At 34.9% G+C, this 26752-nt stretch overlaps 2 protein-coding genes across 2 annotated transcripts in view; both read left to right on the forward strand.

The window, feature by feature from the left end:
- Positions 1-1080: 1080 nt before the first annotated feature.
- LOC113500504 (acid sphingomyelinase-like phosphodiesterase 3a) overlaps positions 1081-26752 on the forward strand; it is a 69503-nt gene continuing 43831 nt past the window's right edge. The window contains exon 1 of the mRNA XM_026881328.1: positions 1081-1598. The gene's annotated coding sequence lies outside the window, so the exon portion shown is untranslated. The remainder of the gene's footprint in view (positions 1599-26752) is intronic.
- Positions 12792-17052, forward strand: LOC113500823. Its single transcript, XM_026881718.1, has 2 exons — positions 12792-13856; positions 17038-17052. Exons 1-2 carry the CDS (start codon positions 12792-12794, stop codon positions 17050-17052), a joined length of 1080 nt encoding a protein of 359 aa, XP_026737519.1.

A 26752-nucleotide genomic window follows, 5' to 3' on the forward strand; every position in this document is an offset into this window, starting at 1 on the left:
TAAGTCATTTAATTTAATTGGTTTGTTAGCCATCAGACCTTACAAAAAAGTTGAACAATGTTTTTATCCACGGCCACTCGGAAACAAAACTTACAGACACAATGCCTATACATAAATGAGTTGTACCGCTTAAGTGTATGAAAATGACATTCGTTTGACTTGTCAGTTCAATACGTTTGATTGAATTATTGGCATTAGCGCTTGCACAATGGAATTAATATTTTGTATTTTAGAACATTTTGTGCCTTACCTGTTTTCAGTTCAACACACGTCACATTTGTTGCTCAACTCATTTCTCTTTGTGTAAAAAAGATGAACAGACCCGGCGATTATACGCAGTACATAATATTTTTACTACTAGAATTGTTGATATAAAACGTATCATAGATTCTTTTTTTTTTTTTTGAAGAAATATATTTTTTAATATTTAGATATTTATATTATTGTTACATTCATATTTTTTTATTTGTATTTAGTATTTTGTGAAAGGATAATATGAATTTTTATCTTATAGTTTAGTTATAGTTTAAATGCATAAGAACGACATCAAAATGATTATAAAATTTTATTGTGAATTATTGAACTTCAAGATAAATTATTTATACCTACTTCTCAATCTATATTTAACAATGCAAATGTAAAAGATTGTAATAATGTCATGAATATCATTTTGAATGAACGACATGTCGCATGATGAAAAAATGTATTTTTATGAACCAGAAATTGCTATATGTTTTCAAGTAATGAATAAATATTTTTATAATGAAGTAATCAACGCGTTTGACGCTTTATTTAAATAAACAAAACACTCATGGTCTATTAAGCTGCGGTTGATTCATGACTTGCTTAATAGAAGTCATAAATTCAAGACTTTATTGTTTGAGGTAAGTATAGAAATCACAAAATAATAATTTTAAAGTGTTGTAAAAAATAGAATATAATCTATTATTCAATCACAAATATTTATTAAATAACGGTTAAAGGTTTACCAACGCGTATTTATCGGGACCGCTCGACTAGTTTCGGACTCAACCGGAGCATAATCATGAGCTGACGCGCAGACATTTTTATAACATTAAAATGACAACACTTGCATTTAAGGTAATTTATACATTTTATTTTTTGGTAACATTGTAACGCAACTGATTTAAAACCAGTCACTTTAGAATAGAAAAACTTCAAATAAAATTGGAGAAACATTATATTACGAGGTACCAGTAAAGTCTTAAAGAACTTTTAAGATATACCTGTAATGTTATTTGACAGATACATATCCCGATAACTCCAGACTTTAGTGCATAGATAACAAATATGGCATGTGGTGAGACCGTACAGAAAATACTGAATAATCATGTTGCAGTTCCGAACGTTGCCGAAGGTAGCCGAAGGTTTCCGAACGGCGGTTTCCAAACTTGAAATGCTAACCGAAGTAGAAGCGCAGTTTGCCGCCGACCTTTGTATTGTGCGGACGCGTTTGTCGGCTGAATATCTCTTCGGTCATACGTTTGGTGTAGTGATGAACGAGTGTTTGAATTTTGTTGTGATTGACATTTTGTGGACATGAGTGTGTAGTTTCGAAGATATTTGGACGTAGTAAGGTAAGTTTTGTTTTTGTTATTTTTTTATTACTTTTTTGTCAAGGATATTAATGTAAAAAATTTAAAGCACGATAAAAATGAAATCAAACCGGAAATTTGTCTTATATTATTTCTGGTTATTGGACGACCTACATTTCACCCTAAAACATTCAGGTTTCATCCATACATTAATCAAGAACAATATCTCAAAACTCATTCCACAAATTAAATTAAGTTGGTGGTTTCCGCAAAAGCAATTAAATGTATGTTTGAAGAATATCTCGTAGGAGCTCCACCGCGCTACGTTGTGCTACGAGGCGCTACGAGAGCGCTACGATGTAATTGTAGTTTAATTTTATTTTCTACAGGGAATTGAGAATCTTCATCAAATAGTAAGATATTACTAACAATTAATTGAGACTCAAGCGGTTATAGTGGGGTTTATTTATTCATAGTGTGAGTTTGAGAAATTTAGTTCAATGTAGACTTTGGGGTCTTTTGTTATAATTAAATTTCAGAATGTAAAATACATTATACATGAAGTAGGTATTACTTCGTCATATTGAATTTTAGTATATTGGAATCTATCGCAGTGATTTATTATGAACTTGGATAGTTTGAACGTATAATTATAAGGGATATATCTGTTAGATTTCAGAGTCTCAACAGCCAAGTTGTTTCGGGTAAATTGTGAAACAATTAGCAAAGAATGAAACAAGTTTATTTTTTAATACTTACGATAGATTTTTTATATCATAATGGATTACTTGCGAATGTCTTGTTTCAAGACATAAGCAAAAGGAAACATATAAAGAGCCTTTTTTGTCATTTCTAATAAAAATAGTTTTATCCTTCTTATAATCCAAATAAATAAACATAAATAATTTGTATCTCATTCTCTACCTTTTGATAACTGCGATCAAATAGAACAGAGTTTCTTTCCTAGAAATGGAATTAAAATATATTTCTGTTCGGTACTAAACGGAACTTGCCGGTTGGCTTATCTATAAGTATTTCTCAGAATTAGACGCAAAGCTAAAGAAGGATGTTACAGTCAAACAAATAAAAAGAAATAACTCGTTCAAGTAATTTGCTCTTATAAAGATCTACACGAGTATTTTTTTTTAGTTACATTAAATATTTTGTCCTATTTCAGTTATTTTATTTGATAAAGCAGTTCCTCGTATTTCTTTGAATAAAGTTTTGTGATAAATATATCATACAGAAATATTTATCTAACATAAAGAAACATTATTCCATATGTGTGTATCACTATGTATGTATGGTGCCAACATTAATTATTATATAATACCGTCTTTTTTGTTAAAATTTGTCAGTTTAACACATGTGAATGGGTTTTAATATGGCTGGACTTTTTAAACACGTTGCATTGTAGAATCTGAAGAACGCCAAGCCCAAACATACGAACTTACAAAAATATTGAACAAATACCTATTTATTCAGGCTATCCGACAAAATACGTTTGTATCGACGTTTGATATTCCATATCGTTTTATTGGAAAACCCCTTCGCGTTTTTGCGGTCCACGAAAGTTTTTTCAAGAAATAATGTTACAATTTTTCGGTTCTTTATCGTGAAATATCTTTCGGTTAAACGGAAGATATACTTGTGAGCGGGTTCGCCTGTCTAAGTTAGGAAATGAGTTTTAAAGTGATGAAAAATATTTGGATTGAATTTGAGAGATTTGATTTTATCTGAGCAGTTTGCGATTGGCTCTTGCAATAAAGTAATTTCCGCTGAGATATCGGTACTGTAATGTAATGAGCGAGCAATTATTTTTACAATGTTTAAGATTTCATCAACTTCGTAGATAAACTACTCGTAAATGAAGAATATTATACGTGAATATTATCCGATAATTATAAGACGGTATCCTACTAAAAAAGATTTGATATAAAAAATACTGTTTTCTTTTAAAACATTCATACAATTAAAAAATCATCAAAGGCTTTGATAGGTGTGGGCTAGGATCGCTAGTTGTCGGTAAAAATACTGATAAGTGACGTCATGTGAGATTCCAACTTACCGTAAAAACTATATAAATACTAATTTGATTACATTTTGTATAATACCCGATGTAAGATATATTGGAAATTATTAAAAGGTATACACAAGTATAAAAATAATTTGAGGTCGCTCGCGACGAAGGTGGTACGATTGTCATACGGGCCACGGCGAACTTGCACAAAATAGAGAGGTGTGGAAGAGAAAGGGCGAGGCCGTTGCCCAGCTGTGGGATCAAAAGCAGGCTTTATAAAAAATAAGTAAAATAATACGCTATCGGATGAATGAACCTGCTCGTATTGATAAAATCCTACGCATATCACAGGTTTTAATTAACATTAGTACCTGAGGAGTGAAAACAAAACGTGGACAATAATGAGAAGTCATTTATCTCATTAGTAATCTGTATAATGTTACTTAAAGCGAAACATTTCTAATTATTCGTCAAGTAAGGTAATATCAAACCATTTTTAAGACGACTTTTGATTAGAATTGGAACTGTTGTTTAAGTGACAATAATTAGGGATAATTTGAATTTGTACTTGGATTGTTCTGAAGGGTTGACCCGATTTTTCAAAATTTGCAATTATTGTGAATTTTATCATCGCAGGTTACTCTGTTTAGTGAAATTTTGAATTTCTGAATAATTATTTCAATTTGGTTTTCATCGTGGACATCATGGACTTCATCGTTTTTAATGACTCCTGAATAATCAAGACTCATGCACAAAGTCAAAAGTCTCAGGACTTACTATTGAAAAATAAAATATTTTTTTTATTTTATTTAAATGAATATTTACATTGAGAACTTTTAAGTACTAGTTAATAGTAGTCAAGCGATAGATTTTAAATAACAAAATAATTTTATACTTTTTTGATCACTTGATATCTTATGACCAAACCATTCCTATGAACCAAAAACATCGCTTTGTCCCACACAAAACACATTCATCAATTGATCCGTCCTAATCTCGACTCTAGGGAACGATTCAAAAGCCTAATCTTAGACATTTCTATCTCATGTTAATAACTTCGAAACACAAAATACAAGACACAAGAGACCAAAGTTACAAACAAAATAACCAAAACTGAGTTAGAAAACATTTAGTAAAGTTACAGACTATTTTACAAAATGGTAACGGCTCGTTGTAAATCATAAGGAACAAGAAAAGGGAATATTTCTCAAGTCTCACGCACGAGAATTACAATCAATTACGAAGTTGAATCATTATGGAGAAGTTTGGGCAATTAGTTTGATCATATTCTTCCTCTTGCGAAGATCTGGCTTTATGTAGTCTTGGTTTTAACAGAATGAATATGGAACCGCGTAGGTAAGGCTTAGGAACGGTTAGCCACGAACATAAGCCCTTGTATAAAAGTAACACTAGATAGTATGTTTTGTAAGCTGCTACGCATATTATAAGTGTTCTCGGTTATGTTTAACGAAAAGCCGGTTATGTATGAGTCGCAGACATGAAGCTTAGGGTTTTTTCTCTCTCTCTTCATATCGGTCCCTCATGTCTAAGGATCGTGGTCAGCATCAGGGCAACATTTGGCGTGTATGATCTGCCTCCATTATTTGGATCCAGCGCTTAGAATTTGAATGACGAAGGTTCTTTACAAATAGACAAAAAAACAAATTTATGAAGAAAATGTTCACTGATCAAATGGATCTCAATTCACATTATTTGTTAGAAAAAAAAAAACAAACTACAATTATACGATTACACCTATGTCATACCCATTATACAATTTTACCTGTACTTGCTAGACGTGTTTGCTGAGAAGCTTCCAACAGTTTGGATTTATAACTAAGTGGCTAATTCTAAAACTTTGACCGCCTTGAGTCCCATGTGTAGTTGCTAGACTGAATTCAGCAGACGTCAGTGGTGTCCACATAATGGAGAATACCTTAATGAATGTCTTGGAAAGCGTTTTCTACAAGCTACCTCATATAAGTGTAATAACATTTATTTTTATAGATTATCCAACTTATTTAAAAATTCGACAAAGTTTTATATAAATGTAAAACTTATCCCGAATTAGAATGAACCGCTTTTATGTGATTAAGAAGTCAGTGAGAGGACCTTTTGTGTATTTAATAGTGAGAATTTTTATTTAATGCGTAGCCAATGAACCCTTCTTTAACGCTGATTTCAATGATTTTATGTGCATTTTGGTAGCCAAATTTAGATTCACAATCAGTCTGTCCGAACGAAATTATAATTATGATACGAAAACTAATAGTGTTCATTATTATAATTATAAGCCAAAGAAAAAAAACTTTTACGCTGCTAACAGCTATAGTTGTAATTAACAATACAAAAAGGGAACTAGAAAACAACGCAAATAGACAAACATTTTCTCTTACATACAAAAATAGCTATCGCTCATAACTTTAGTCATTCTGAGAGGAAGTTGAGACAATTATTGTACTGTTATTACTTAGCAGGCAATTATCGATATCCCTTTGTTCGAAGTTTTGATAGAATTTCAACAATGTATCGTGTCTATCTGTATTTGTTTGCGAAAGTAATTATACGTTTACACGACTTGTTTTCGTAAGTAATCCTATTTTCTGATATAGTTGAGGTACAGAATAGAGTATGATTTACTGTAGACGACATCAATAGAGAATTCGACATACATTAATAGTTAGACTAAAAAACGAATTTATAAGTCCTGTTAAACAAACTAGGTATCATCATCGACCTAGCCTTTGCCCAACTATGTTGGGGCCGGCTTCTAGTCTAACCGGTTTCAGCTAAGTACCAGTATTTTACAAGGAGCGACTGCCTATCTGACCTCCTCAACCCAGTTACCAGGGCAACACAATACCCCTTGGTTAGACTGGTTGTCAGACTTTTCAAGCTTCTGACTACCTGTAACGACTGTCAAAGATGTAGGAATAACAGCCGGGACCCACAATTTAACGTGCCTTCCGAAACATGGAGCAACTCGTTATGACAAAGATGGCCACCCATCTACGGACCAACCGCGTCAAGCGTAGGATAACCTGCGATCGATTCACTTATGCAGTTATAGCTTAGCCACGAGCTCCTCTCAATAGAATTAAACAAACTGGGTAATGAAATGTTAATAACCTTTTTATAACAACCCAGTCAACGATGTGTGTACTAAATACATTATATTTACGACACATAATAGCCGTCATGACAATGTACTGGTAAAGTATAAAAATAAAGCCTAGATTCTCATTTAAATTACAATGTTAACAGCAGTCAACATGCTTCACTTCAATGTCCGTCAATGTGCACGCGATAATATACCTTAATTACCTGTTTATTCATTATTGAAATAAAAATGTTGTTTTTCAAAAATCTTACTGTTTTCATCTTATTGAATCGAAATAAAATGTAGATTAATCTTATTTTATATATTATATGCACAGTAATGTATTAATTAGGAAAAAAAGTTGATGTGTAGGGAGAGCGGGGCTGGTACTAACAAATTTTGTATTATAGTTTATATTTTCTTTGATAATGAACTTTTTACTTTAATTTTTTATTGAAAACATGCTTTGGTTATTCAGCTATGATATTAGTACCAAAATACATCCGGTATGTAAGTGCTTTCAGAAAAAGAGCTGTGAAAACCAAAAAAGTCATTTGTTAATACATGCCCCGCATTTGGGGCAAATATTAACGGAGCTGGGGTACGTATTAACGTAAGGGGCAATTATTAACAGAGACCAAATTTTTATGAAATTCTTTAATAAAACATCATTTACACAAATAAAAATGTTTAATTATAGATATATAGTTATACATATATGTATTTTAATCCTAAACAAGTTAACACACAATTTAAACTGCACGTTTTAAAGTTACTAAACTTTTCATAATCAACAATCTTTAAAGTTTTTATAAATCAATACGAATTAACCACCATATCTACTAAGTATTAGAGCTTTTAAGCCTTCAAACATTTGTTAAAATAGTTTAAACTTAACAATTAAGTATTACGTAATCAGTCACATAAAGTTTTTGGTATCAACAGCTTTAAAGAATCTCAATGAGTTACCTTATACAAAAAAGTATTTAAATCTACATTTATCAACAATTCTCACAGCGTTCATTAATATTTTTTACTATCGGACAGTCTTTAAGTTATACTAGTTTGAATGATCTTCATCTAATTTGTACTTAAAAGTAGACAGGAAATATGTACCTGTCTAGTTTGTTTTTGTCAAAAATTAATCAGAATACTGATCATCTGAGAAACAGTTGAGGCATATGTATTTTCTGATATCACCCTTAATACATGTGATGTGAGCCCATCCTTTGCATAAAATATATTGTATCCAGTCAAGTCGAGATGTAATGTCATTATAAGACTCGCCGCAAACTAAACAGCAGGTATCTTCTTCACTGTCATCCTGAAGAATATGCTTAATAATCTGAGAATATTTTTTTCTCCGTCTACATATGGGGTAAGTATTAACATGTTAATACTTACCCCGCTCAATCTGTTAATTTTAGCCCCGAGGTCACTTTTTATACTTCATCAATTACAGAAAATAATCTAGTAGAAATAATTAAAAACAATTATAATAGCTTTAAAGTGAATAGAATAGAGATTCATTTAGGATAAATTTTGATTCAATTTAGCGAATAAATAAATCTTAAATCAATTTATTACGAAGTACGAAAAGTTCGTTTACCTGTAAATACGAGGGTCCTGTGCACAACTATCATTAGCGACGACCCGTCGAAAACTGACAAGTCAGGACACGTTCGGCTGTGTATAAAGGGTATTCTAAACCGAGTCTCATATTTTTGACACTACGCGTTTGGCGGTAATAAGCTTGTTAATACCTACCTCCGTTAAAACCAGCCCCGCGCTCCTACCTACACATGCACCTACCTATGCATTTATTATATAAAACCGGTCTAGTATCAAATCATGCAGTCATCTCGCAATCCTTGGAAAAAGCTGTTAATTTTCCGCATACATAATTATAGTGTGCGAGAAATGTAACTTCTGTATTTCATTAACAAAACTGGATGACTTAATTATTATTAATTTCCTTAATTTTTAACAAAACATTTAGTGGTAATATGTTTTATTTATTCATATTCTTTCAGGGTAACAGTTTGAACATCAAGAAAAAACAACTTTATCTTAACTAATAATAAATAAAACTTATTTCCCAAAAACTGTTATCTTTCAAACCCTAGCTTAAAACGCCCACCCTGTATTCAAAACCGATTTCATCCTTTATTATTCTTTTACCATTTAATCTTTCTTGAAGGCGAGTTATCATCGGTTCGAAGCCCGATTAGCCTGATTATATTTATCCTTTAAAAATGTTTTATACAAGTAAAGTGTCGGCAAACCGGGATAAATCTTAAGCGAAGAGTTTTCTCGTAAAAATAAGAAATTTTCTATAGAGCTATGTTTTTGTGGGAAACAATTTCTTTGCGAACTTAACTTGCCGACGCTACATAAATTACAATGAGTTGGTTGATACAGAAAGGGTAAAATGAGCAGGATGCTAAAGAGCTTTTTAATTAGTATTCCTTTTTTTCTGTTTTTACTCTCATAGCAACTATATTATACGTGGGTAAAACATTACTTTTACATTCTTAATAAGCATCGCGTTGCATTACTTTATTTCGATTATTTCTAAATTATGAACTAAATATGATTTGAAGTGGACTGTTAAATAAATAATCTAGTTTTTCAACTTACAAACGTATTATATACAAAAATATTCATAAATTACTATATCAATATAAAATGAAATACCTTAATAAAATTAAAAAATAATAATACATAAATAAAAATCTAGTTTTTTTGATAAATAAAAATTTGTTAATAAATATACGTTTTGTTTTTAAATACCATTCAATTAATTTTTAATGCATTGCATTGAGGTAGCAATACGTTGTGCAATGACTCTTTTTACAATCTACTATTAATTTCAATAATTGGAATAATACCAGCAAGTCACGAAGAGCAACAAATATAAACTCGCCGTTTGGAAACATTTTGAGAGAACAAATTGTTTTGTATTTCCTACAAAGAGTTTCTTAACAGAAAAATCTGGGCAGTATGCCCGAATTAAATAGAGCCTGAAGTCTAGTTGGCAAACCTCTAGAACAGTAGGCTTGCGATGAATAGAAAAAGTATAACAGATCAGCAGTAGTGGACTTGCGGTTCTATGCTTACATTTGCGTTGTGTAGGTTCGATCCCAACTCAGACAAAGAACCAATATGACTTTTTTAAGTTATATGCAATTTCTTAATTATTCCAAGGCATCTCTGACAAACGGCAAAGGAAAATATCGTGTAGAAACCTGGACGAAAAATATTGGAATCTGAAATCGCCAACCCACAGTGCGATAGTGTGAGCATCAATGCTAAACCATGGAAGCAGTTGGATAGGCTGTATTATTCATATTATACTTTTACACCAGAATTTGCCTTTAAAAGGCGCAAATATGGTCACCATTGTAAGGTCATGAAAAAAAATTAAGAACACTAAAATGAGAGTTCCACAGTGAAGAAAGGATGAATAGAGAAATTATAAAAATAAATATAAGTCAAAAGTTGTCAAAAGACTTGACATAGATTTACATTGAAACAATGAGAATATGATGTTCATTTTGAACGTAGAATGTTACTTTTCCCCCCAACTGTTTAAGGAGGCCATCACTCAATGCCGCTCCACAAATTATATTCGATGTCACAATACGTATTGATTGATGTTTTCTGAAGTATGAACAAAGAAATATTTATGTGAACAGGTGTTGTATAGCATTTATTATACTCAAACGAGGAATCCTCATTAGAAAATAATGAAATAAGGTTTATTTTGGCTACTTTACAAAAGCACCTTATACTTTAGTATTTTTAAAAATGATTTCTGTAAACTGTTGTTGCTTAATGCATCTATCCCACTTTGTCCTACTGCTAAGCAAAGGCCACCCCCAATTTTCCCACATTTCTTTCTTCTGATCACCAGCCCACGCGATATGCGTTTAGATCGCCCCGTCATCGCTATCTAGGCCCCTCACGGCGGCAGCCGGCGTCGTCCATCCGCTGGCTCCTATTGTGTGGTCCATTGCCCAGCGGTCAATAAAACAACCATGTATATACGTAATAAAATAATAGAAAGCCGTAAAAGTACTTTTTCGATTTAAACCTCTCTCATCCAACAGTATAGACAATTTTTCAAAGGTTAACTTACATCGCTCAAATCGTTTACCGTAAATATTTTCCGGATCGTCATAGCTACATTGTACATCTCGTTACAAGTCACAAAAAGTTGCGCTGAGGGAACCGACAACAATCAACTTTATGATGAATGTAAATCGATTGAAACTTCCTCATTGGACCGCGTGGGACGTATCAAGAACTTTTTACGAAATACCTACTTTTTTCGTTCAAAACTTTTCGAGGGAATGTCCAAAGTTGGTGCAGAAATGACGGAAAGTGCCGTGACAGATGAAATTATGAAACGTTTCTAATGGATCTAAGCCGTTTCGCTCAAAATTATGGCGGATTGAGTTGAGTGTATTTTACTGCAAACAAGAGAATATCAAGAAAAATGAAAATCGAGTTTATGAAGCTTCAACAATGAAGTAAGGATTTCTTAGGATTTCTGTTTCAAGTTTTGTTACATTGATGTAGTCTGGATGGTTATGCTTTTGAATATGGCGAAAAGATTGTGTAGAGTTTAAGGTTGTGTTAATTTTTTCCGTCACTGTTAATAGATCATTTGTTATATGTTACTACATTATAGACGAAACAGCTTGGGTAATTAAATACTCGGTATAAGTAATAATTTACAAAAATAAAATGGCTGAATAAAGGCACTACATAAAATTTAATATCGAAACTGGATCAGATATAAATAGACATTGTCTACTGTTTGGTACATAGTTGACCACCAAAATAACCTTGTAATTACGAGTATAACATCGACAATTTGACCACTTTTCACCTTGAAATACTTTAATAACATACTTCAAACAAAACTGTAACTCCAATCACGTCAACGGTCATATTTCTAACAAGTACAACCTACATACAGCCTTCCCTTCGTTACGACCTGACCACAAGTTGAAACGCTTAAAATAAACAATTTTAATTATAAACACTGAACGGGTCCGCAAAAGTTAAGATATTTTAATGAATAGTCTGTACAGGGGAATTAATTAGCTTATTTTGCGCATATATTGCGATTATGTTAATTTCGGTATATAAATACTTTGGCAAACAAAAGCAGGGGTTTTTGTTCGTAGAATTTTGATGTTATCATTGATAGAATGTTTCGAAATGATCCGGTGGGTTTGAAAGTTTTTTTAATAATAATAATAATAATAATAATAATAACTTGCTCTGAAATATAAATTAATAGAAAATAGTAACTTACCTTATTATAAATACACACCCCAAACTGTCCTGGAAAATAATACACACAAGCTCTATTATGATAGAGCAATACTTACCGATAGAACTATTCACTACAATAGACCGGATATAACTTTACAGGATAAAGTAAATAAAACCACCTACCTTATAGATATAGCCGTCCCCAACACTCACAACCTACAGAAGACAATAGCTGAAAAGATTAGTAAGTACGCAGAGCTTAAAGAAGAGGTCGCCCGAATATGGAGACAAGAAAAAGTCTTTGTCGTTCCTATAGTGCTCTCCAGTACTGGTGTCATTCCAAACCATCTCCACAATAGCCTAAAAATAATAGATTTAAGAAAGTCGTTATATATTACCCTACAGAAAGCTGCTATTTTAAATACCTGCCGCATAGTGAGAAAGTTCCTATCATTAGACGATAGTTAATAACTTATCATTTAACACCACACGCCGCATTTACTTGGTCTTGACCCGTAAATGTGGTTTAAACCAGCCAAGGGCTGAGAAAAGAAAACACTCCCGATAAATAATAATAATAAAAAAAAAAACTTCGTGTCAACCGTCAATCATCTATTTTTTCTGAATATTTTTATTTTCGAACTTCTTTACGATAATTATACAATAAACAATATTTTTATAATAGTATATAGTAAAAGTGCACATATAAAACTCAAGAAACCATATTAAAATAAAAAAGTAAATAAAAATGAAAATCCGATGTACGATGACATATGTCATCACTATAAAATATGTAATTTACGACTCAGAAAACAAGAATAGATAAATGTTGACACGAAGAAGAGCAGCACGCCTTCCATCCCCGGGCTCGTCGCCGAGCTCCGCCTCGCAGCTGCCGCCGGGCCGAGGTCCAGCGCCGGCAGTTGCAGTCGCGTCGAGCTCCAGCGACGAGTACTACTCCCCGCCGACGTCGCCAACACCTGTACGTCGGCCGGGGAGGCGCCGGCCGCCGAGTAGCTTGGCGCCCTCAGGCCAACCGGCCTCGAACAGGGCTCCCGCTCCCGGTGGTGTAGTGCAGCGCATGAAGTGGACTCGACCCATGAACGAGAATGTCATGCGCGCCTACTATGGGGCGACAGGGGGAGGAACTAACCTCACTGCGTACCGTGCCAAAATGCTCTCTCTGTTTCGGACCCTTGAACCGGACGTCGACGTATCGGCACAACGTTTGTCGGATCAAGTGCGAGTTATCCAACGTAATCACAGGTTGGATGACGCGACGCTTGATCGATTGCGCTCTGAAGTGCAGACTAGCCCTGTCGTCGTTACCCCGTCAATAGCGGAAGCGCCAGCTGCAAGCGCGCTGCCTGCCAACCCTGCTGACGGGGGAGATGATGACGGTGCTATAACTGTAAGTACCCAGTGCAGTGATCATATAAGGAGTACATTGGAACAGGCGGTTCTGGAGTATCGGTCAACACCCCGGGACCAGAGACCGCGACTACCTCGCTTGCCCATGCACAACCGAAACAAGGCGCTAATGGGTGTCCTGGATTCGCTGCTATCCAGTTATTTTGGGAACAGCGAAGACCTCGGTGACACGCACTCGCTTCTGTACTGTGCGGCTGTTGCGGCGTGTCGTGTAGCTGGTGTTACCTTTCGAGATAACACAGCTGCACGGCCTAAGCAAGCGGCACCAGCCTGGCAGTGCAGGATTGAGAAGCGTGTTGCTGAGGCCAGGACACTCATAGCCAAACTTGTTGCGTTTCGGGGCGGAAACACTCGCCCTAGGGTCATGCGTTTTGTAAAGCGGGCGTTTGCTGGGACTAATATTAGCCCCAGCGAATACACCGCCCGAGTTACAGAACGCATTGACTTTTTTAAGCAAAAGGTGTGTGCCTGGGCAAGCCGTATTCGACGGTACAAGACTCGGGTGGACCGATTTCACCAGAACCGTATGTTCCAAAGAGACCAAAGATGGGTGTACAGATCTTGGGAGCAACCTGCGTCGGAGGAGGGTGCCGGACGCCTGCCGGATGATGTCGCTACAAATTTGTTTTGGCGCAGCATCTGGTCGGCGCCTGTAACCCACTCTGAGGGGGATTGGATACGTGATGTTGAGCAATCGTGTGAACGAATAGAAGAAATGGGGGCTATTGATATTAGTCCCCAAGACGTAGCCAATGCAGTCCGTCCGTTGGCCAATTGGAAAGCCCCGGGCCCGGATGGACTGCATAACTTCTGGTTGAAATGGCTACCAAGTTCACATGGTTGCTTAGCATCCCAATTCCAATCTGCCGTAGACTCGGGCGTGCTCCCACAGTTCTTCACTACTGGTTCCACCCATCTGCTCCACAAAACAGGTAGTACCACGGACCCCAAAAATTATAGACCCATTACATGTTTACCCACCATCTACAAACTGCTTACATCCATTCTGAGAGAAAAGATTAATGACCATATTGAACGGTTTTCTATCATGTCTGCCTCTCAGAATGGATGTAGGAATGGGTCACGTGGTACTAAGGAGCTACTCCTTATTGATATGACTATTTGCCAACAAGTTCGCCGCTCCAAAAAGGGTGTGTCGACATGTTGGATAGATTATAAGAAGGCCTATGATTCGGTGCCACATGCATGGCTCATGAGGGTGCTAGAGTTGTATAAAATCAATACAACTCTACGCACTTTTTTGAAGTCATGTATGGGGCAATGGACTACGGTGCTTCACTATCCAGGATGTCGGGATATCCAAAAGAGCGGTCAACTTATTAGGATTGAGCGGGGAATATTTCAAGGTGACAGTTTGAGTCCCCTGTGGTTCTGTTTAGCCTTGAATCCTCTTAGCACTCTGCTTGAGAATTCAAGGCTGGGCTACTCGTTGCGGAGAGGAAGCCAGGTAATCTCCCACTTGTTGTACATGGATGACCTGAAATTGTTTGCTTCCAACAAGTTGCAACTGATGAAGTTACTGAAGATTACTGAAAGCTTCAGTAATTCCATCAGAATGGAATTTGGTGTTGACAAATGTGCAGTCATGCATGTAAAACGAGGTGGGATTGTAGAATCCCAGGGCATACAGCTCTCGGATTCTATAAACCTGAGGTCCCTCTCCTCAACGGAAACCTACAAATACTTGGGTATGTCAGAGGCGTTAGGCATTAATGTTGCTGACATGAAACAATCGTTACAGACACGTTTCTTTGGCCGCCTGAATAAGGTACTAAAAAGTTCATTGTCGGGCGGTAACAAGGTGCGTGCCTTTAATGGTTGGGTCATGCCAGTGATAATGTACTCCTTTGGCATACTCAAGTGGACACAGACCGAACTGGACGCCTTGGATAGAAGAGTCCGCACACTGCTCACCGCAAATCGAATGCACCACCCGCGATCATCGGTAATGAGGTTATATATCCCGCGAAAGTGTGGGGGTCGTGGCTTCCTAAATGCCAAGACCCTCCATAATCGCGAGGTATGTAACCTCAGGGAGTATTTCCTCCGAGTGAACGTGCGGATGCACCGAGATGTGGTGGCAGTGGATAAGGCCTTCACTCCGCTCTCTCTAGGTAAAGAGAACTGGCACAAACCTGTCGTAATGAGCGTCAAAGACCGCAAAGATGTATGGCAAAGCAAGGAGCTACACGGACGCTATTATCGGACCCTTCACGGGGCCGATGTAGATTTCTTAGCGTCCGTGGCCTGGCTACGCTTCGGAGATCTCTTTGGAGAAACCGAAGGGTTTGTATGTGCAATTATGGATGAAGTTATCATGACGAATAACTACCGAAAATATATAATTAAGGATGGTACAGTTGACATCTGTCGGGCATGTCACTCCTCCGGTGAATCCTTGAGACATATAGTTTCGGGATGTTCTCGTCTTGCTAACGGTGAATACTTGCACAGACATAACCAAGTGGCCAGGATTATCCATCAGCAGCTTGCTCTGAAGTACAAACTTGTGGAATCTGAGGTGCCGTACTATAAGTATGTGCCCGACCCAGTTCTCGAAAGTGGTCATATCACACTGTACTGGGATCGGTCTATCATCACTGACAGGACTATTGTTGCCAATAAGCCTGATATAGTGGTGATCGACCGATCAGAGCGTCGGACAATGATTGTTGATATCACCATCCCCCATGACGAGAACCTCGTGAAAGCAGAAAAAGAAAAACAATTGAAATATTTGGATTTAGCTCACGAGGTTGTCGACTTGTGGGAGGTGGACTCGGCAATCATTGTCCCGATAGTCGTAAGTGCCAATGGCTTAATAGCCAAGAGCCTCGATCAACATCTTCGGAGGCTCTCGTTGGGCGTCTGGGTCAAGGGTTTGATTCAGAAAGCGGTACTTCTGGACACGGCGCGCATCGTGAGGAGGTTCCTCTCTCTGGAGCCCTGACCACCGGCAGCTTGGGCCCTGTTCCCGTTGCCGGTTGGACACTATTTTTTATATTTTTAAATGTATGTTGTTTTTATATATATTTAAAAATGTAATTTATATGTATTTTGAAATAAAGGAAATAATAATATATTTATTTGCATAAAACATGGTATATAAAGATGTTACAATAGGTTGAGATCATACATGTTTTGCTTAACACTAAAGCATGCAAAATTAACTACGCTAACACGGTTAATATTTAAAACTACGTTCCATGAATTCTTCAATGGAATAAAAGTTGTTTTTGATAAGCCATTGGTACAATTTTACTTTAAAAAGTTTACAATTTAGGGATTTTAGCGTATAAGGCAATTTGTTATAGAGGCGTATGCACATAGCCAAACAACTTTTATTATATTTAGTTAGCCTTGGGAAATCACTTATGACAAGTTGGTTTTTGTCTCGCCGACTGCGAGTGTTTAGACTTATTTCCTCTACCGTATTGAAAAGGTGCTTGTGTTTTTGTACAAACATGCACACTTCATAAATGTATAATGAGGGTAGCGGTAGCAGACCAAGTTCTTTAAAAACGGGTACACAAGATACATCTGATGGAATACCATATATGGCACGTATACATTTTTTTTGTGCTATGAATGCTTTTTGTTTATTCGTACTATTTCCCCAGACAATAAGACCATAACGCAGTGATGACTCAACGTAGGCGCGATACGTCATAACAGCCGTTTTTATGTTAGTAATGTTTTTAATTTGCCTTAAAGCATATACAAATTTGTTTATTTTTGTGCATAAATTATCAATATGTGCTTTCCAATCCAAATATTCATCTATTGTCACTCCTAAAAATTTACATTGTTTCACTTGTGTAATTTTCTGTATATTTAATTTGAAATTGTGATTATTATTGTAGCATTTATTAAATTGTATGTATACGGACTTGTTTAGATTGATAGATAAATTATTATTATTTAACCAGGTAATTAAATTCTCTATAGTATTATTTATGTCTTTTTCGTGATCAATAACAGAGTTACCTTTTTTATCAGTAGTTACAATAATAGAAATGTCATCAGCATAGAGACAACATTGATGATTGGTCACATTGACTACGTCATTTATATAAAGAAGAAATAAGATGGGCCCTAATATGCTGCCCTGAGGCACACCGCGTTTAATGATTTTATATTCTGAGGAGTATGATGTAATATTTTTATTTTTATCAAGTTTGGTGATATTAACACTTTGTTGACGTTCAGTTAGGTACGATAATAACCACTGGAGAGCCAGCCCTCTAATCCCGATAGATTCTAATTTGTGAAGTAGTATTTCGTGGGAAACCAAATCGAACGCTTTAGATAAATCAAAAAATAACCCTGTCGTGAGCTGATTGTTGTTGATTTTGGTAAGTATTTCTTTCATAAGATAATAGATGGCTAAGGTCGTGGATTTTTGTTTTTGAAATCCAAATTGTTCTATATTTATTATATTAAATTTTGAACAGTATTTGGTTAATCTTACATACATGCATTTTTCATATATTTTAGACAATATGGGTATTAACGTTATAGGGCGATAATTATTCATCTCAGTTTTTTCACCTTTTTTATGTAGCGGTATAACAATGGACTTTTTTAATGCTGTAGGAAATACTCCTTGTGAGAAGGATTGATTTATTAAATATGTCAACACCATATATATTTCTTCAACACATATCTTAAGTATTTTTGTGTTAAGTTCATCGTAGCCTTCTGAGTTGGTATTATTTAACGATAGTATCTGCTGTTTGACTTCATTCTCGGACATAGGTATAAGAAACATTGAGTTTGCAATTTGCTTATTATTTTTATATGTTTTTATGTGAGTTGGCGTAGGCAGTAAATCTATATAATAATCGTTAAAGCTAGAGGCTATTTCTACAGGTTTTGATATAATGGTGTCGTTGATTTTTATGTAGTCTACATTGCTTTTGGTTTGATTTTCAGTTACTTCATTTTTAATAACTGTCCAAGTAGCCTTACATTTGTTATTATTATTATTTATAAATTTAATATTAGCATTACGTTTAGCGCTATAAATGCATTTTTGCAAAATATTAGAATATGCAATATATTTATACTTGTTGCATGTACTTTTACTTTTATAATATTGAAATCGTAAGTGGCGCTTAGTTTTACAACTCTGCTTAAGACCCTTGCTTATCCATATTTGCCTATTCCTTTTTTTGAGTTCATTTTAATTTTTAGTTTCGGAAAACAGAGATTATAAAATAGACATATTAGTTCATGGAAATTAATGAATGCTGTATTTGCATCGTTTTCCATATATACGTTCGTCCAAGACAAACATTGTAAGCATTCTTTAAATTTATGTATATTTGAAAGATTGTAATCTCTTTTATAAATATAATATATTCCTGTGTCCTCTGATGGACATTTTAAAGGAAAACAAAGCATTTGTGCTGTCTCATGATCAGAGAGATGAAGTGGAAGAACTGTCGCGATCGCTTGTGGAATATTACTAAGTATATGGTCTATGCACGAAGTTTTCCGAGTAGGTACGTTGATGTGGATATTAATATTATGGTTATATGCTAGGTCCTGCAAATCTTGTGTAACTTTACCTTTTTTTAAGGTATTTATATTGAAATCACCTGCTAAAACGATGCGTGTTTTAGAATTGTATTTTTTTTGTAAGTCAGTTAAAATACAATCTAATTTAGTTAAAAATTGAACGGGGTCGGATTGAGGCGTCCTATATAAACAAATGATCACAAGTTTATTATTTGCAACTTGAATCCCGCACACTTCAAAAGTATTTACTGAAGCATATGCTTTTAAAAACGATAATTCTTTAAAACTTAGTCCTTTTTTTACTAGTATGCAAGTACCGCCTCGATTTGTATCTCTACAGAAATTGGTAGCCATTTTATAATTGAATAACTTAATATAGTTTTCGTGTCCTTTTTTAATGAATGTTTCTGAGAGACAGATAACATGTGGATCATTGTGTAAATCGCTCATTTCCTGTAATGTTAATTCTAAAATTTCTTTTTTAGATAAAATACTCGCGATGTTTTGGTGAAGTATTCTAAAATTATGTGGATTAGGTTGTACATTTTTTGGCGCGAAAAAACGTTTTATTTTTTGTTATAATTGGGAAATAGTATGGTATAGTACCCTTAACATATTTTTCCGAGGGCATGACTCTATTATTAGCATTTTTATCACGCATGGTTTCAGAGTACTTATTATTAAAATAGAAGGGGATGGTGCCTTTTTTGGGTTCAGTAGTCGTAACTTTTGTTAAAGAGCTTGGTTTGTTATTCGCGATATATTTTTTTATTACAGATGGGTTTAAGTATTTTTTACTATAATCTTCACAGTCTATTATGTAGTTAATTTTTTTACAAAATTCATACAGTCTGTTGTATCTATTATAAGCAAGATGACAGTTTTTATAGTATTTACAAGTATTTTTGATGCTATTATTTAGTTTAGCAACATCTAAGCGGTCATTGTTCAAGACATTTAATATGATAAAAGTATTATCTGTAAATCTATTAAGTAATTTTTTTAGTTGAGATATTACAAGTCGAATGTTATGATCATTCTCACCCAGACATATTACAATTTTGTCATCTGCTTGTATGTCGATGTTAGTGTTAGTGAGGCTACTAACTATTCTGTCGCTGTACGCGTTTGGCATAGTTTTGGCCTGGATCTCATATGTTTCGTACTGCGTAGTCTTTCTTGAATTTATGAGGGTAGCAGCCAAACCAACGAGTTGTTGTGCGCCAAAGATCATTATTCTTTTTCTGAATTTTCGATTGCGTAGATCTGCGAAGCTGGGTTCTGTTTTGTAGCCATCGTTTGAAAGTAGGTTATTTGTTATTGTAGTTTTTTTCAGTAATTTTTCGAGAAGTTGTACTTGTATATTTAGAGATTTTATTTGGCTTTTTGCGTCTTGAAGTTCATTTTGTAGGTAAGTAATATTCTGTTTCAGCTGTAGATATGACTCGTTAGTGTTAATTTTCCAACAGGAGCCAGTTTCGTTTTTGTTGTTATCTGTTGTAGGGCTATTGACATTAATTTTAGAAGACAAGTGTAGGGACTTCAGCGTATTAATTTCTTTAAGCATATTGTTTACTTGCGTATTTAACTCTTTATTATTTCGTTCTGAATTCTTCAACTCATTCTCTGTATTTTCTAATCTTTTAGATAGGTGAGTTATAGTATCTTGCATTTCTGAGATTGATAGTACGACACATGTGGAATTTTCTACGTTTTCAGTTATTTTAGTCGGCGATGTGTCATTTTCGTATGATGTATCGCAATCGCTTAATATGTGAGAGTCTTCTTTTGGCTTAGACCGCTGCTGCCTTTGTATCTTAGTCGCTGAGGGCGATAGTTTGGTTGAACATTTATTTCTCCTGGTAATATTAGATGTAGCTGCGCAATTTGTTGCTTTCTTTATAATGCATGTCTTGCAACGCCACTTATTTTTTGACTCTAGGCTCATCATTCGGTAGGTTGGTTCTGGGTAACCATCGCAGTCAAATTCAAATCTGTTATTACAAACCGCACATAACGCAGCCTTTTTAACGTCAACAGATTTTTTGCATTTGTAGCAAGTAACAAGTACTGGTACTTTAAGACCACTGTTGACAGTAGTTTTTTGTGGTTTCGTAAAATTATCAACTGTTTTGCTTGTTTTTGAGCCTTGTTTGCTCTAGGAATAATATTTTTGGGTGCACGAATGTTCTGAATGTGCTAATGAATAAATGATTTTTGTTTCTCAATGTATATTTACGAGATAATGTTGTTTATTATAAAGGAGAAAACCAAACTCCATAGAAACTTGGGCCTGGCGTTACAGAGCTGGAATTTTGCCATAAATTAGAGAACTTAGAAAGATTTCACGAGTCCAATTTTCACGTCACTCAACAATGGCCAAATTGGTAAAATCAGACAATGTTTACACTGATTGTTAGTCTTAGCGAAACCTCCTTTTTAAAGTGAAACCTCCTTCTCAAGATCCTTAGTGAAACCTCCTTCAAAACCTGGGACCTGACAAGCGGTGCGCTATAAAGGACGGAGCGCGCTTAGCAACGCTCTCTCTCATGTCTCTCTCTCACACTCTCTGCTGTCAGGTGGCATCGCTGGAACATATGGCCGTCTCCTGCGTTGTATTTATTCAACTGTAGCGCTTGCAATCTACCATGATGAGGTTTAGGTACCTACCTACTTACTTAAAAAGTGATTAATTCAGATTAATATTCGTGAAAACTTCAGCAGAAAACTATGTTTACTAGATAAGGCCTACTTACATCAATAATGACATATTTAAACATTGTATTTACTATCAGGGGATTTTTTGATGCTATCTGAAATTACAGTAAACTGAGATTGCAACAATAGGTTTATTAAAATAAAAACTGTATTATTAAGATCGTTCTTTATTAACCACCTTCGTTAGGATTATCGTAATATAATAATACAGGAATTGTGCAGGAGTAAAATTGGTCCATGGTGTGGGCACAGCACCCAACCAATCTTCGCCTTTCTATTGTGTTGCAGCGGTCTGTTGCTATTCCACCATTAATAGTATCCACCAATCGTCAGAAGAGCAATATCCAGATCCGGTTTTCCAGCAAAGGTCAGCAGGAATGCAGGCATCCAATATGCAAGCAAGGGTCAGTCAGAAGGCAATCAGTTTCGGAGTCCAGTATTCGAGCAGAGGTTTAATATTGTAATAAATCTCGAGAATTTGAAAAACATATTCACGCGCTCGAAGATACGAAAAGCGAATGTCACTTATGAAAGCACGATGACAATTATCAGACGTTGACATTGGCATTTGACATTTGCTAGTGTAATCCATGTGAAATAAATGAATCGATGCGTTAAAATCGATTTTTTCAATTATTTATTTCCTTTAATGATTTTTTAATCGTGCTTACATAAACAAGTTATTAGACACCAGATTTTTTATTTTACAATTATTTGAATATAAAAAAAAGGAATTACACTAAAATAAACGCTAAGGCTGATCTATATTTTGCCCAAAGAATTAGTATTGCCATACAACACTGGCAATACTAATTCTTATTCTTCTGGGTAAGTTTCCCGATTTTAGAAATGATGAAGATGTCTTTTTTGACGCTTTGTAAATAATGTATATTTTTCATTTTATATTGATATAGTTTTAAAAATATAATATCCGCTAAATCGATTATATCCTAGGTACACTCTATTGTTTAATGCTAGTGTTTGCAAATGAAGTTATGTACAATAAAATAAATACTTTAACGGTTTACAAAGGTTGTTTTAAATAGAAAAATAGAAATGTACTTTTTTTTAGACTTGGCCATTGTAATTGAGGCTAATATTTAAATGGGTAAACAAAGAAAAATAGTAGAATTTTTTGGTACATATTTCATTTGTGTAACGGCTAGGCCCAGAATCGGGTTTCTCCTTTACCGAATGTTCATTATTTAAAATTGTTTTGCGCTATGAATGTCAGTGTTACAGTAAATGTAACATAATAAAATAAGGAATAGGTCAAGGATCTACGGTCTCTAAAATTACGACATATCGCAAAGGCACCGCACGGTGATGGTAGGCATGGATCCCTGAACTCGTCTTGGACCGGCTGGGATACTGAAATACAATAATAAGTTAATAGGAGGTCGTCAGACACAATCTTGTTATTTATTTTTTGATGTGACATAAAAATATGTTTACCTGGTTTTGGATAATTGGCGATCCTTTCACATCTTGTGAAAGGATCGCCAGTGGATCGCAAGGACAGGGATTTACACACTTTTGGTTTATACAGGCCTTATCTGAGACAGGATTGATCAACTTTGGGACAAGAATTTGTGTAATCCACTTGTTCTTATTTTTCTTCGACAACTGGGATATATTCTACTATTTTATAGTAAAAGAATTTTATAAAGACAACGACTCATCTTTTCCTCAACCCTATTCATATAACACAACTCATCTAAAACCAACAAAAAAAAAACTGACGAATATTACGGAACAGTTTAAGACAACATCCATCAACGCAATAAGGTGTATAATGGCGGGTCGTTACCATAACCCTTATTATGGCGGGCTCGTAAAACTTTGATGTTCGAGTAATGCACTGCCGTTTATCAGGACACCACACCGACGCATTATCTAATAGTGTGTATGGGAAGGTGGGGTAAGACGGGGTAGCGAGGTAAGATGGGGACCCTCCAAAAATATATAATACAGTATTAATTGAAAAGTTATTTTGACGCCATCTAGTCGTATTTATCAGTACTTGTTAGAGTCGCAAAAAGTTTGTTCGAAGGAGCGCACGATTCTTCATGGTAAGTACATTTTTAAAATTTGAAGTGGTTTTATCTAATTATTGAAGCATATAAAGTGCATGACTGTTATAATGTATGATAAACATAATGTGTGACATATTTTTTTTGTTAATTTGTATTTATTTTACTATTGTAAACTCATTAATTCATGCCGGTTTCTTTTGATTTATAACCTCTAAAAATTCAATACAACTTTTAAGTCCAGTTTGGGAAAGATGGGACACTTATGTGGGGCAAGACGGGGTAGGTACCCGATCTTATCCGCTGAGTTGTTATTCAGTTTGTATTGAGATTGCATTCAACATTAACTATTTTTTTATAGTACAGATCCAAAAACAGTAATGTTGTCATTTCCTGATGCTTAAATGGCTACACCGCCGTAAATCATTTAGCAAACTCTCCACCTCCACCAACTGCTTCAACCTCATGTCTCAAGCAGGCAACAGTAAATGATTATATAGATAATGATGCATTCCATCTGGTTAGCCCGAAAAAGTTAATGCCTTATTCGCGATTCGCCGAAAAAAGACCAAGACAAGTAGGGGAAAAGCAGCTATTATTACTGCTTTTCTATATAAAAAAGAATGAGAGGAAAACTAAAATAGGTAGAAACTAAAACCACATGTAACAAACAAAAAGTAAATGACAAAAATAACAATAAAGAGAACTTGAAAAACCGAAAAAGCGAAAAGGCACAGAAGAAGAAGATACAGAATGTCTATACTGTCGCGGCTTGTATTCCGATTATCATACTTGTATCACTTATCGTACTTGAGGCAAGTGAGCGCATTGTGTCTGTGCAGGAGTGGAAGACAGCGATGACGAAGCTGAACATATCTGCCCGGTTTGTGAAGATGACGGCGCTTAAATAGTCTATACCCCATCTTACCCCAGGGGTATACCCCATCTTACCCTATAGGTGGGGTAAGATGGGGTGATTCAGTTATTTTTTAAAAGTTTATATTTTTATGAGAAGAACTTATTTTTTTTGTTTTGACTGATTGTTATTAAAAGAAGAAAGACTGATTATTTAATTAATAAAAGTTCCTACGTTGTGCAATTAAAAAAGATGGGTTTTATTTATGAAATACCTTAAGGTCCCCGTCTTACCCCACCTTCCCCTATATACAGGTCGGTAATGAAATCCGCCCGCATCGTGCAATTCAATCAGGAAAGTTTTTGATGGAATATTCCGTGTTGTGTTAATCTCAAACTGAAGGATTTTAAAACTTGTATGTAGGACTTGCAATACCAGTAAAAGGTGAAGGGAATTGTTTCTTGTCTGGTTTGAAATTATGGATATTGGTGTCGGTAACTCGACTAACTTTGAAGTCAGATTGAATAGTCAAATGTAACATTTTTCAATACATTTAATAAGGAGAAAGTATTCAAAACGATGATAATAATTTAATTATGGTTTCCGGCCCTATTTTTGAGCATTTATGAGGACGTGTGTCTTTTAAGGACCGTTCTATGGTGACTCTTGACTCATTTAAATAAACGTCTGCAATTTTTATTTTATAGTCACACAAAAAATGTTTTTTTCCTTATTCTCAGCCGCTTTTTAATATAACCGGTTATAGCTGAATACCGATGTGAGACACAAACTTATAGTTCAATTATTTTTTTTGAGATATCAGGTTCTATTGTGATTAGTTGTCTACCAGTTAAGAACCTTATATACCTCGAAACATAGCATAAGACAGTAATCATAGTAATGTCGACTTACAAAAAATCCTGAAATAAAGTATTAAATTGCATCGCTGAATGAATACAGCTACAAAGTTTTACAGTTTCAGATATTATTAAATGATCATGTTGAAACAAATTTATGAAATACTAGGAATTGGTATTATTTGGTTTTATTTGTGTTTTTAAAACTATGGTTCTCTTTGTTCCAACTATATTCTGTAAAAACAATGTTTATTTTTTTTATTATTTGGTAAATATGAAATAACAATTTGCATACAAGCCGACGTAGGATTATACAACCTAATCTATTGTACTATATATGGTGAGCTTGCAATATATGTTTATATGACGCAACGGTTAACTCACGCGTATTTTTTAATGCCCGACTAGTTTCGGACCTAACCGGAGTCCTTAATCATGAGCTGACGCGGCGGGGTCGCGAGTTCGACTCGCGATAAATAGGCGTGAATAACCATTGTATCATTTAATAATGAATCAGTCTCACGATAGTTACTACAAAAAATGTTGTTATTGTTATAACGATGTAAGTTATTGTTTTCGTCATAATTCAGGCATATTAAATCAGTCAACGTTCAATGACTTTTATTGCTGTCTGTACTTTACCGACAACACCTTTAAACATTCTCGAGATTACATTGTCTTTTATAAAATCGGTGTGCTTACCTCACGCCTCATTGCCAACGTGTTATTGTGACACCCGTGGCTTGCATTATCGAGTGAAGATTAATACACGTGATCAAAAGATAATGTTGTCTTAAAATTGATTGGAGTTTCAAAGCGTGTGATGAGATTGAGTGATCAGGGAGGTGGTATACTTTGTAGATTGAATTAGGTTCTTGAATAACAGAAGGATTGGTTTTTTTTAAGTTAATGCTGCGTTTTTGCTTTTTTTCGGCTTGTGGTAAGTAAAAGACTTTTTTCATTGTATCCATATATAGGTATCTACAAATAAATAATTCTGATTTTTGAGCAAATTTTTTTTTAGAACATTGATGTCTGATAGCTAACTAAAAACTTTTTAACGTCGTCGCGACGTCTCTATGAGTGTAAGTTATTTTGAAGGAAGATTTTATTATGTATAAGAATGTTATTTATTTCCTTTGATCAATATTTCTCTTTAGCCTTAACATTTTTGATAGACCAACACAACTAAATTTGTAAATCATACTACTTCTGAACATAAAATTGTATCGTTTCTATTTTGTTAAATCATCGATATCCGATACACTTAATCTCGTCGGAGTAAGGTATATTTTTCTAAGAATACTCCTTAGAGGACTCTTCCAAGAGCCTGGGGATTACTAATAAT

The sequence above is a fragment of the Trichoplusia ni genome, chromosome 14 (assembly GCF_003590095.1).
Source record: "Trichoplusia ni isolate ovarian cell line Hi5 chromosome 14, tn1, whole genome shotgun sequence".
NCBI classification, from domain to species: domain Eukaryota; kingdom Metazoa; phylum Arthropoda; class Insecta; order Lepidoptera; family Noctuidae; genus Trichoplusia; species Trichoplusia ni.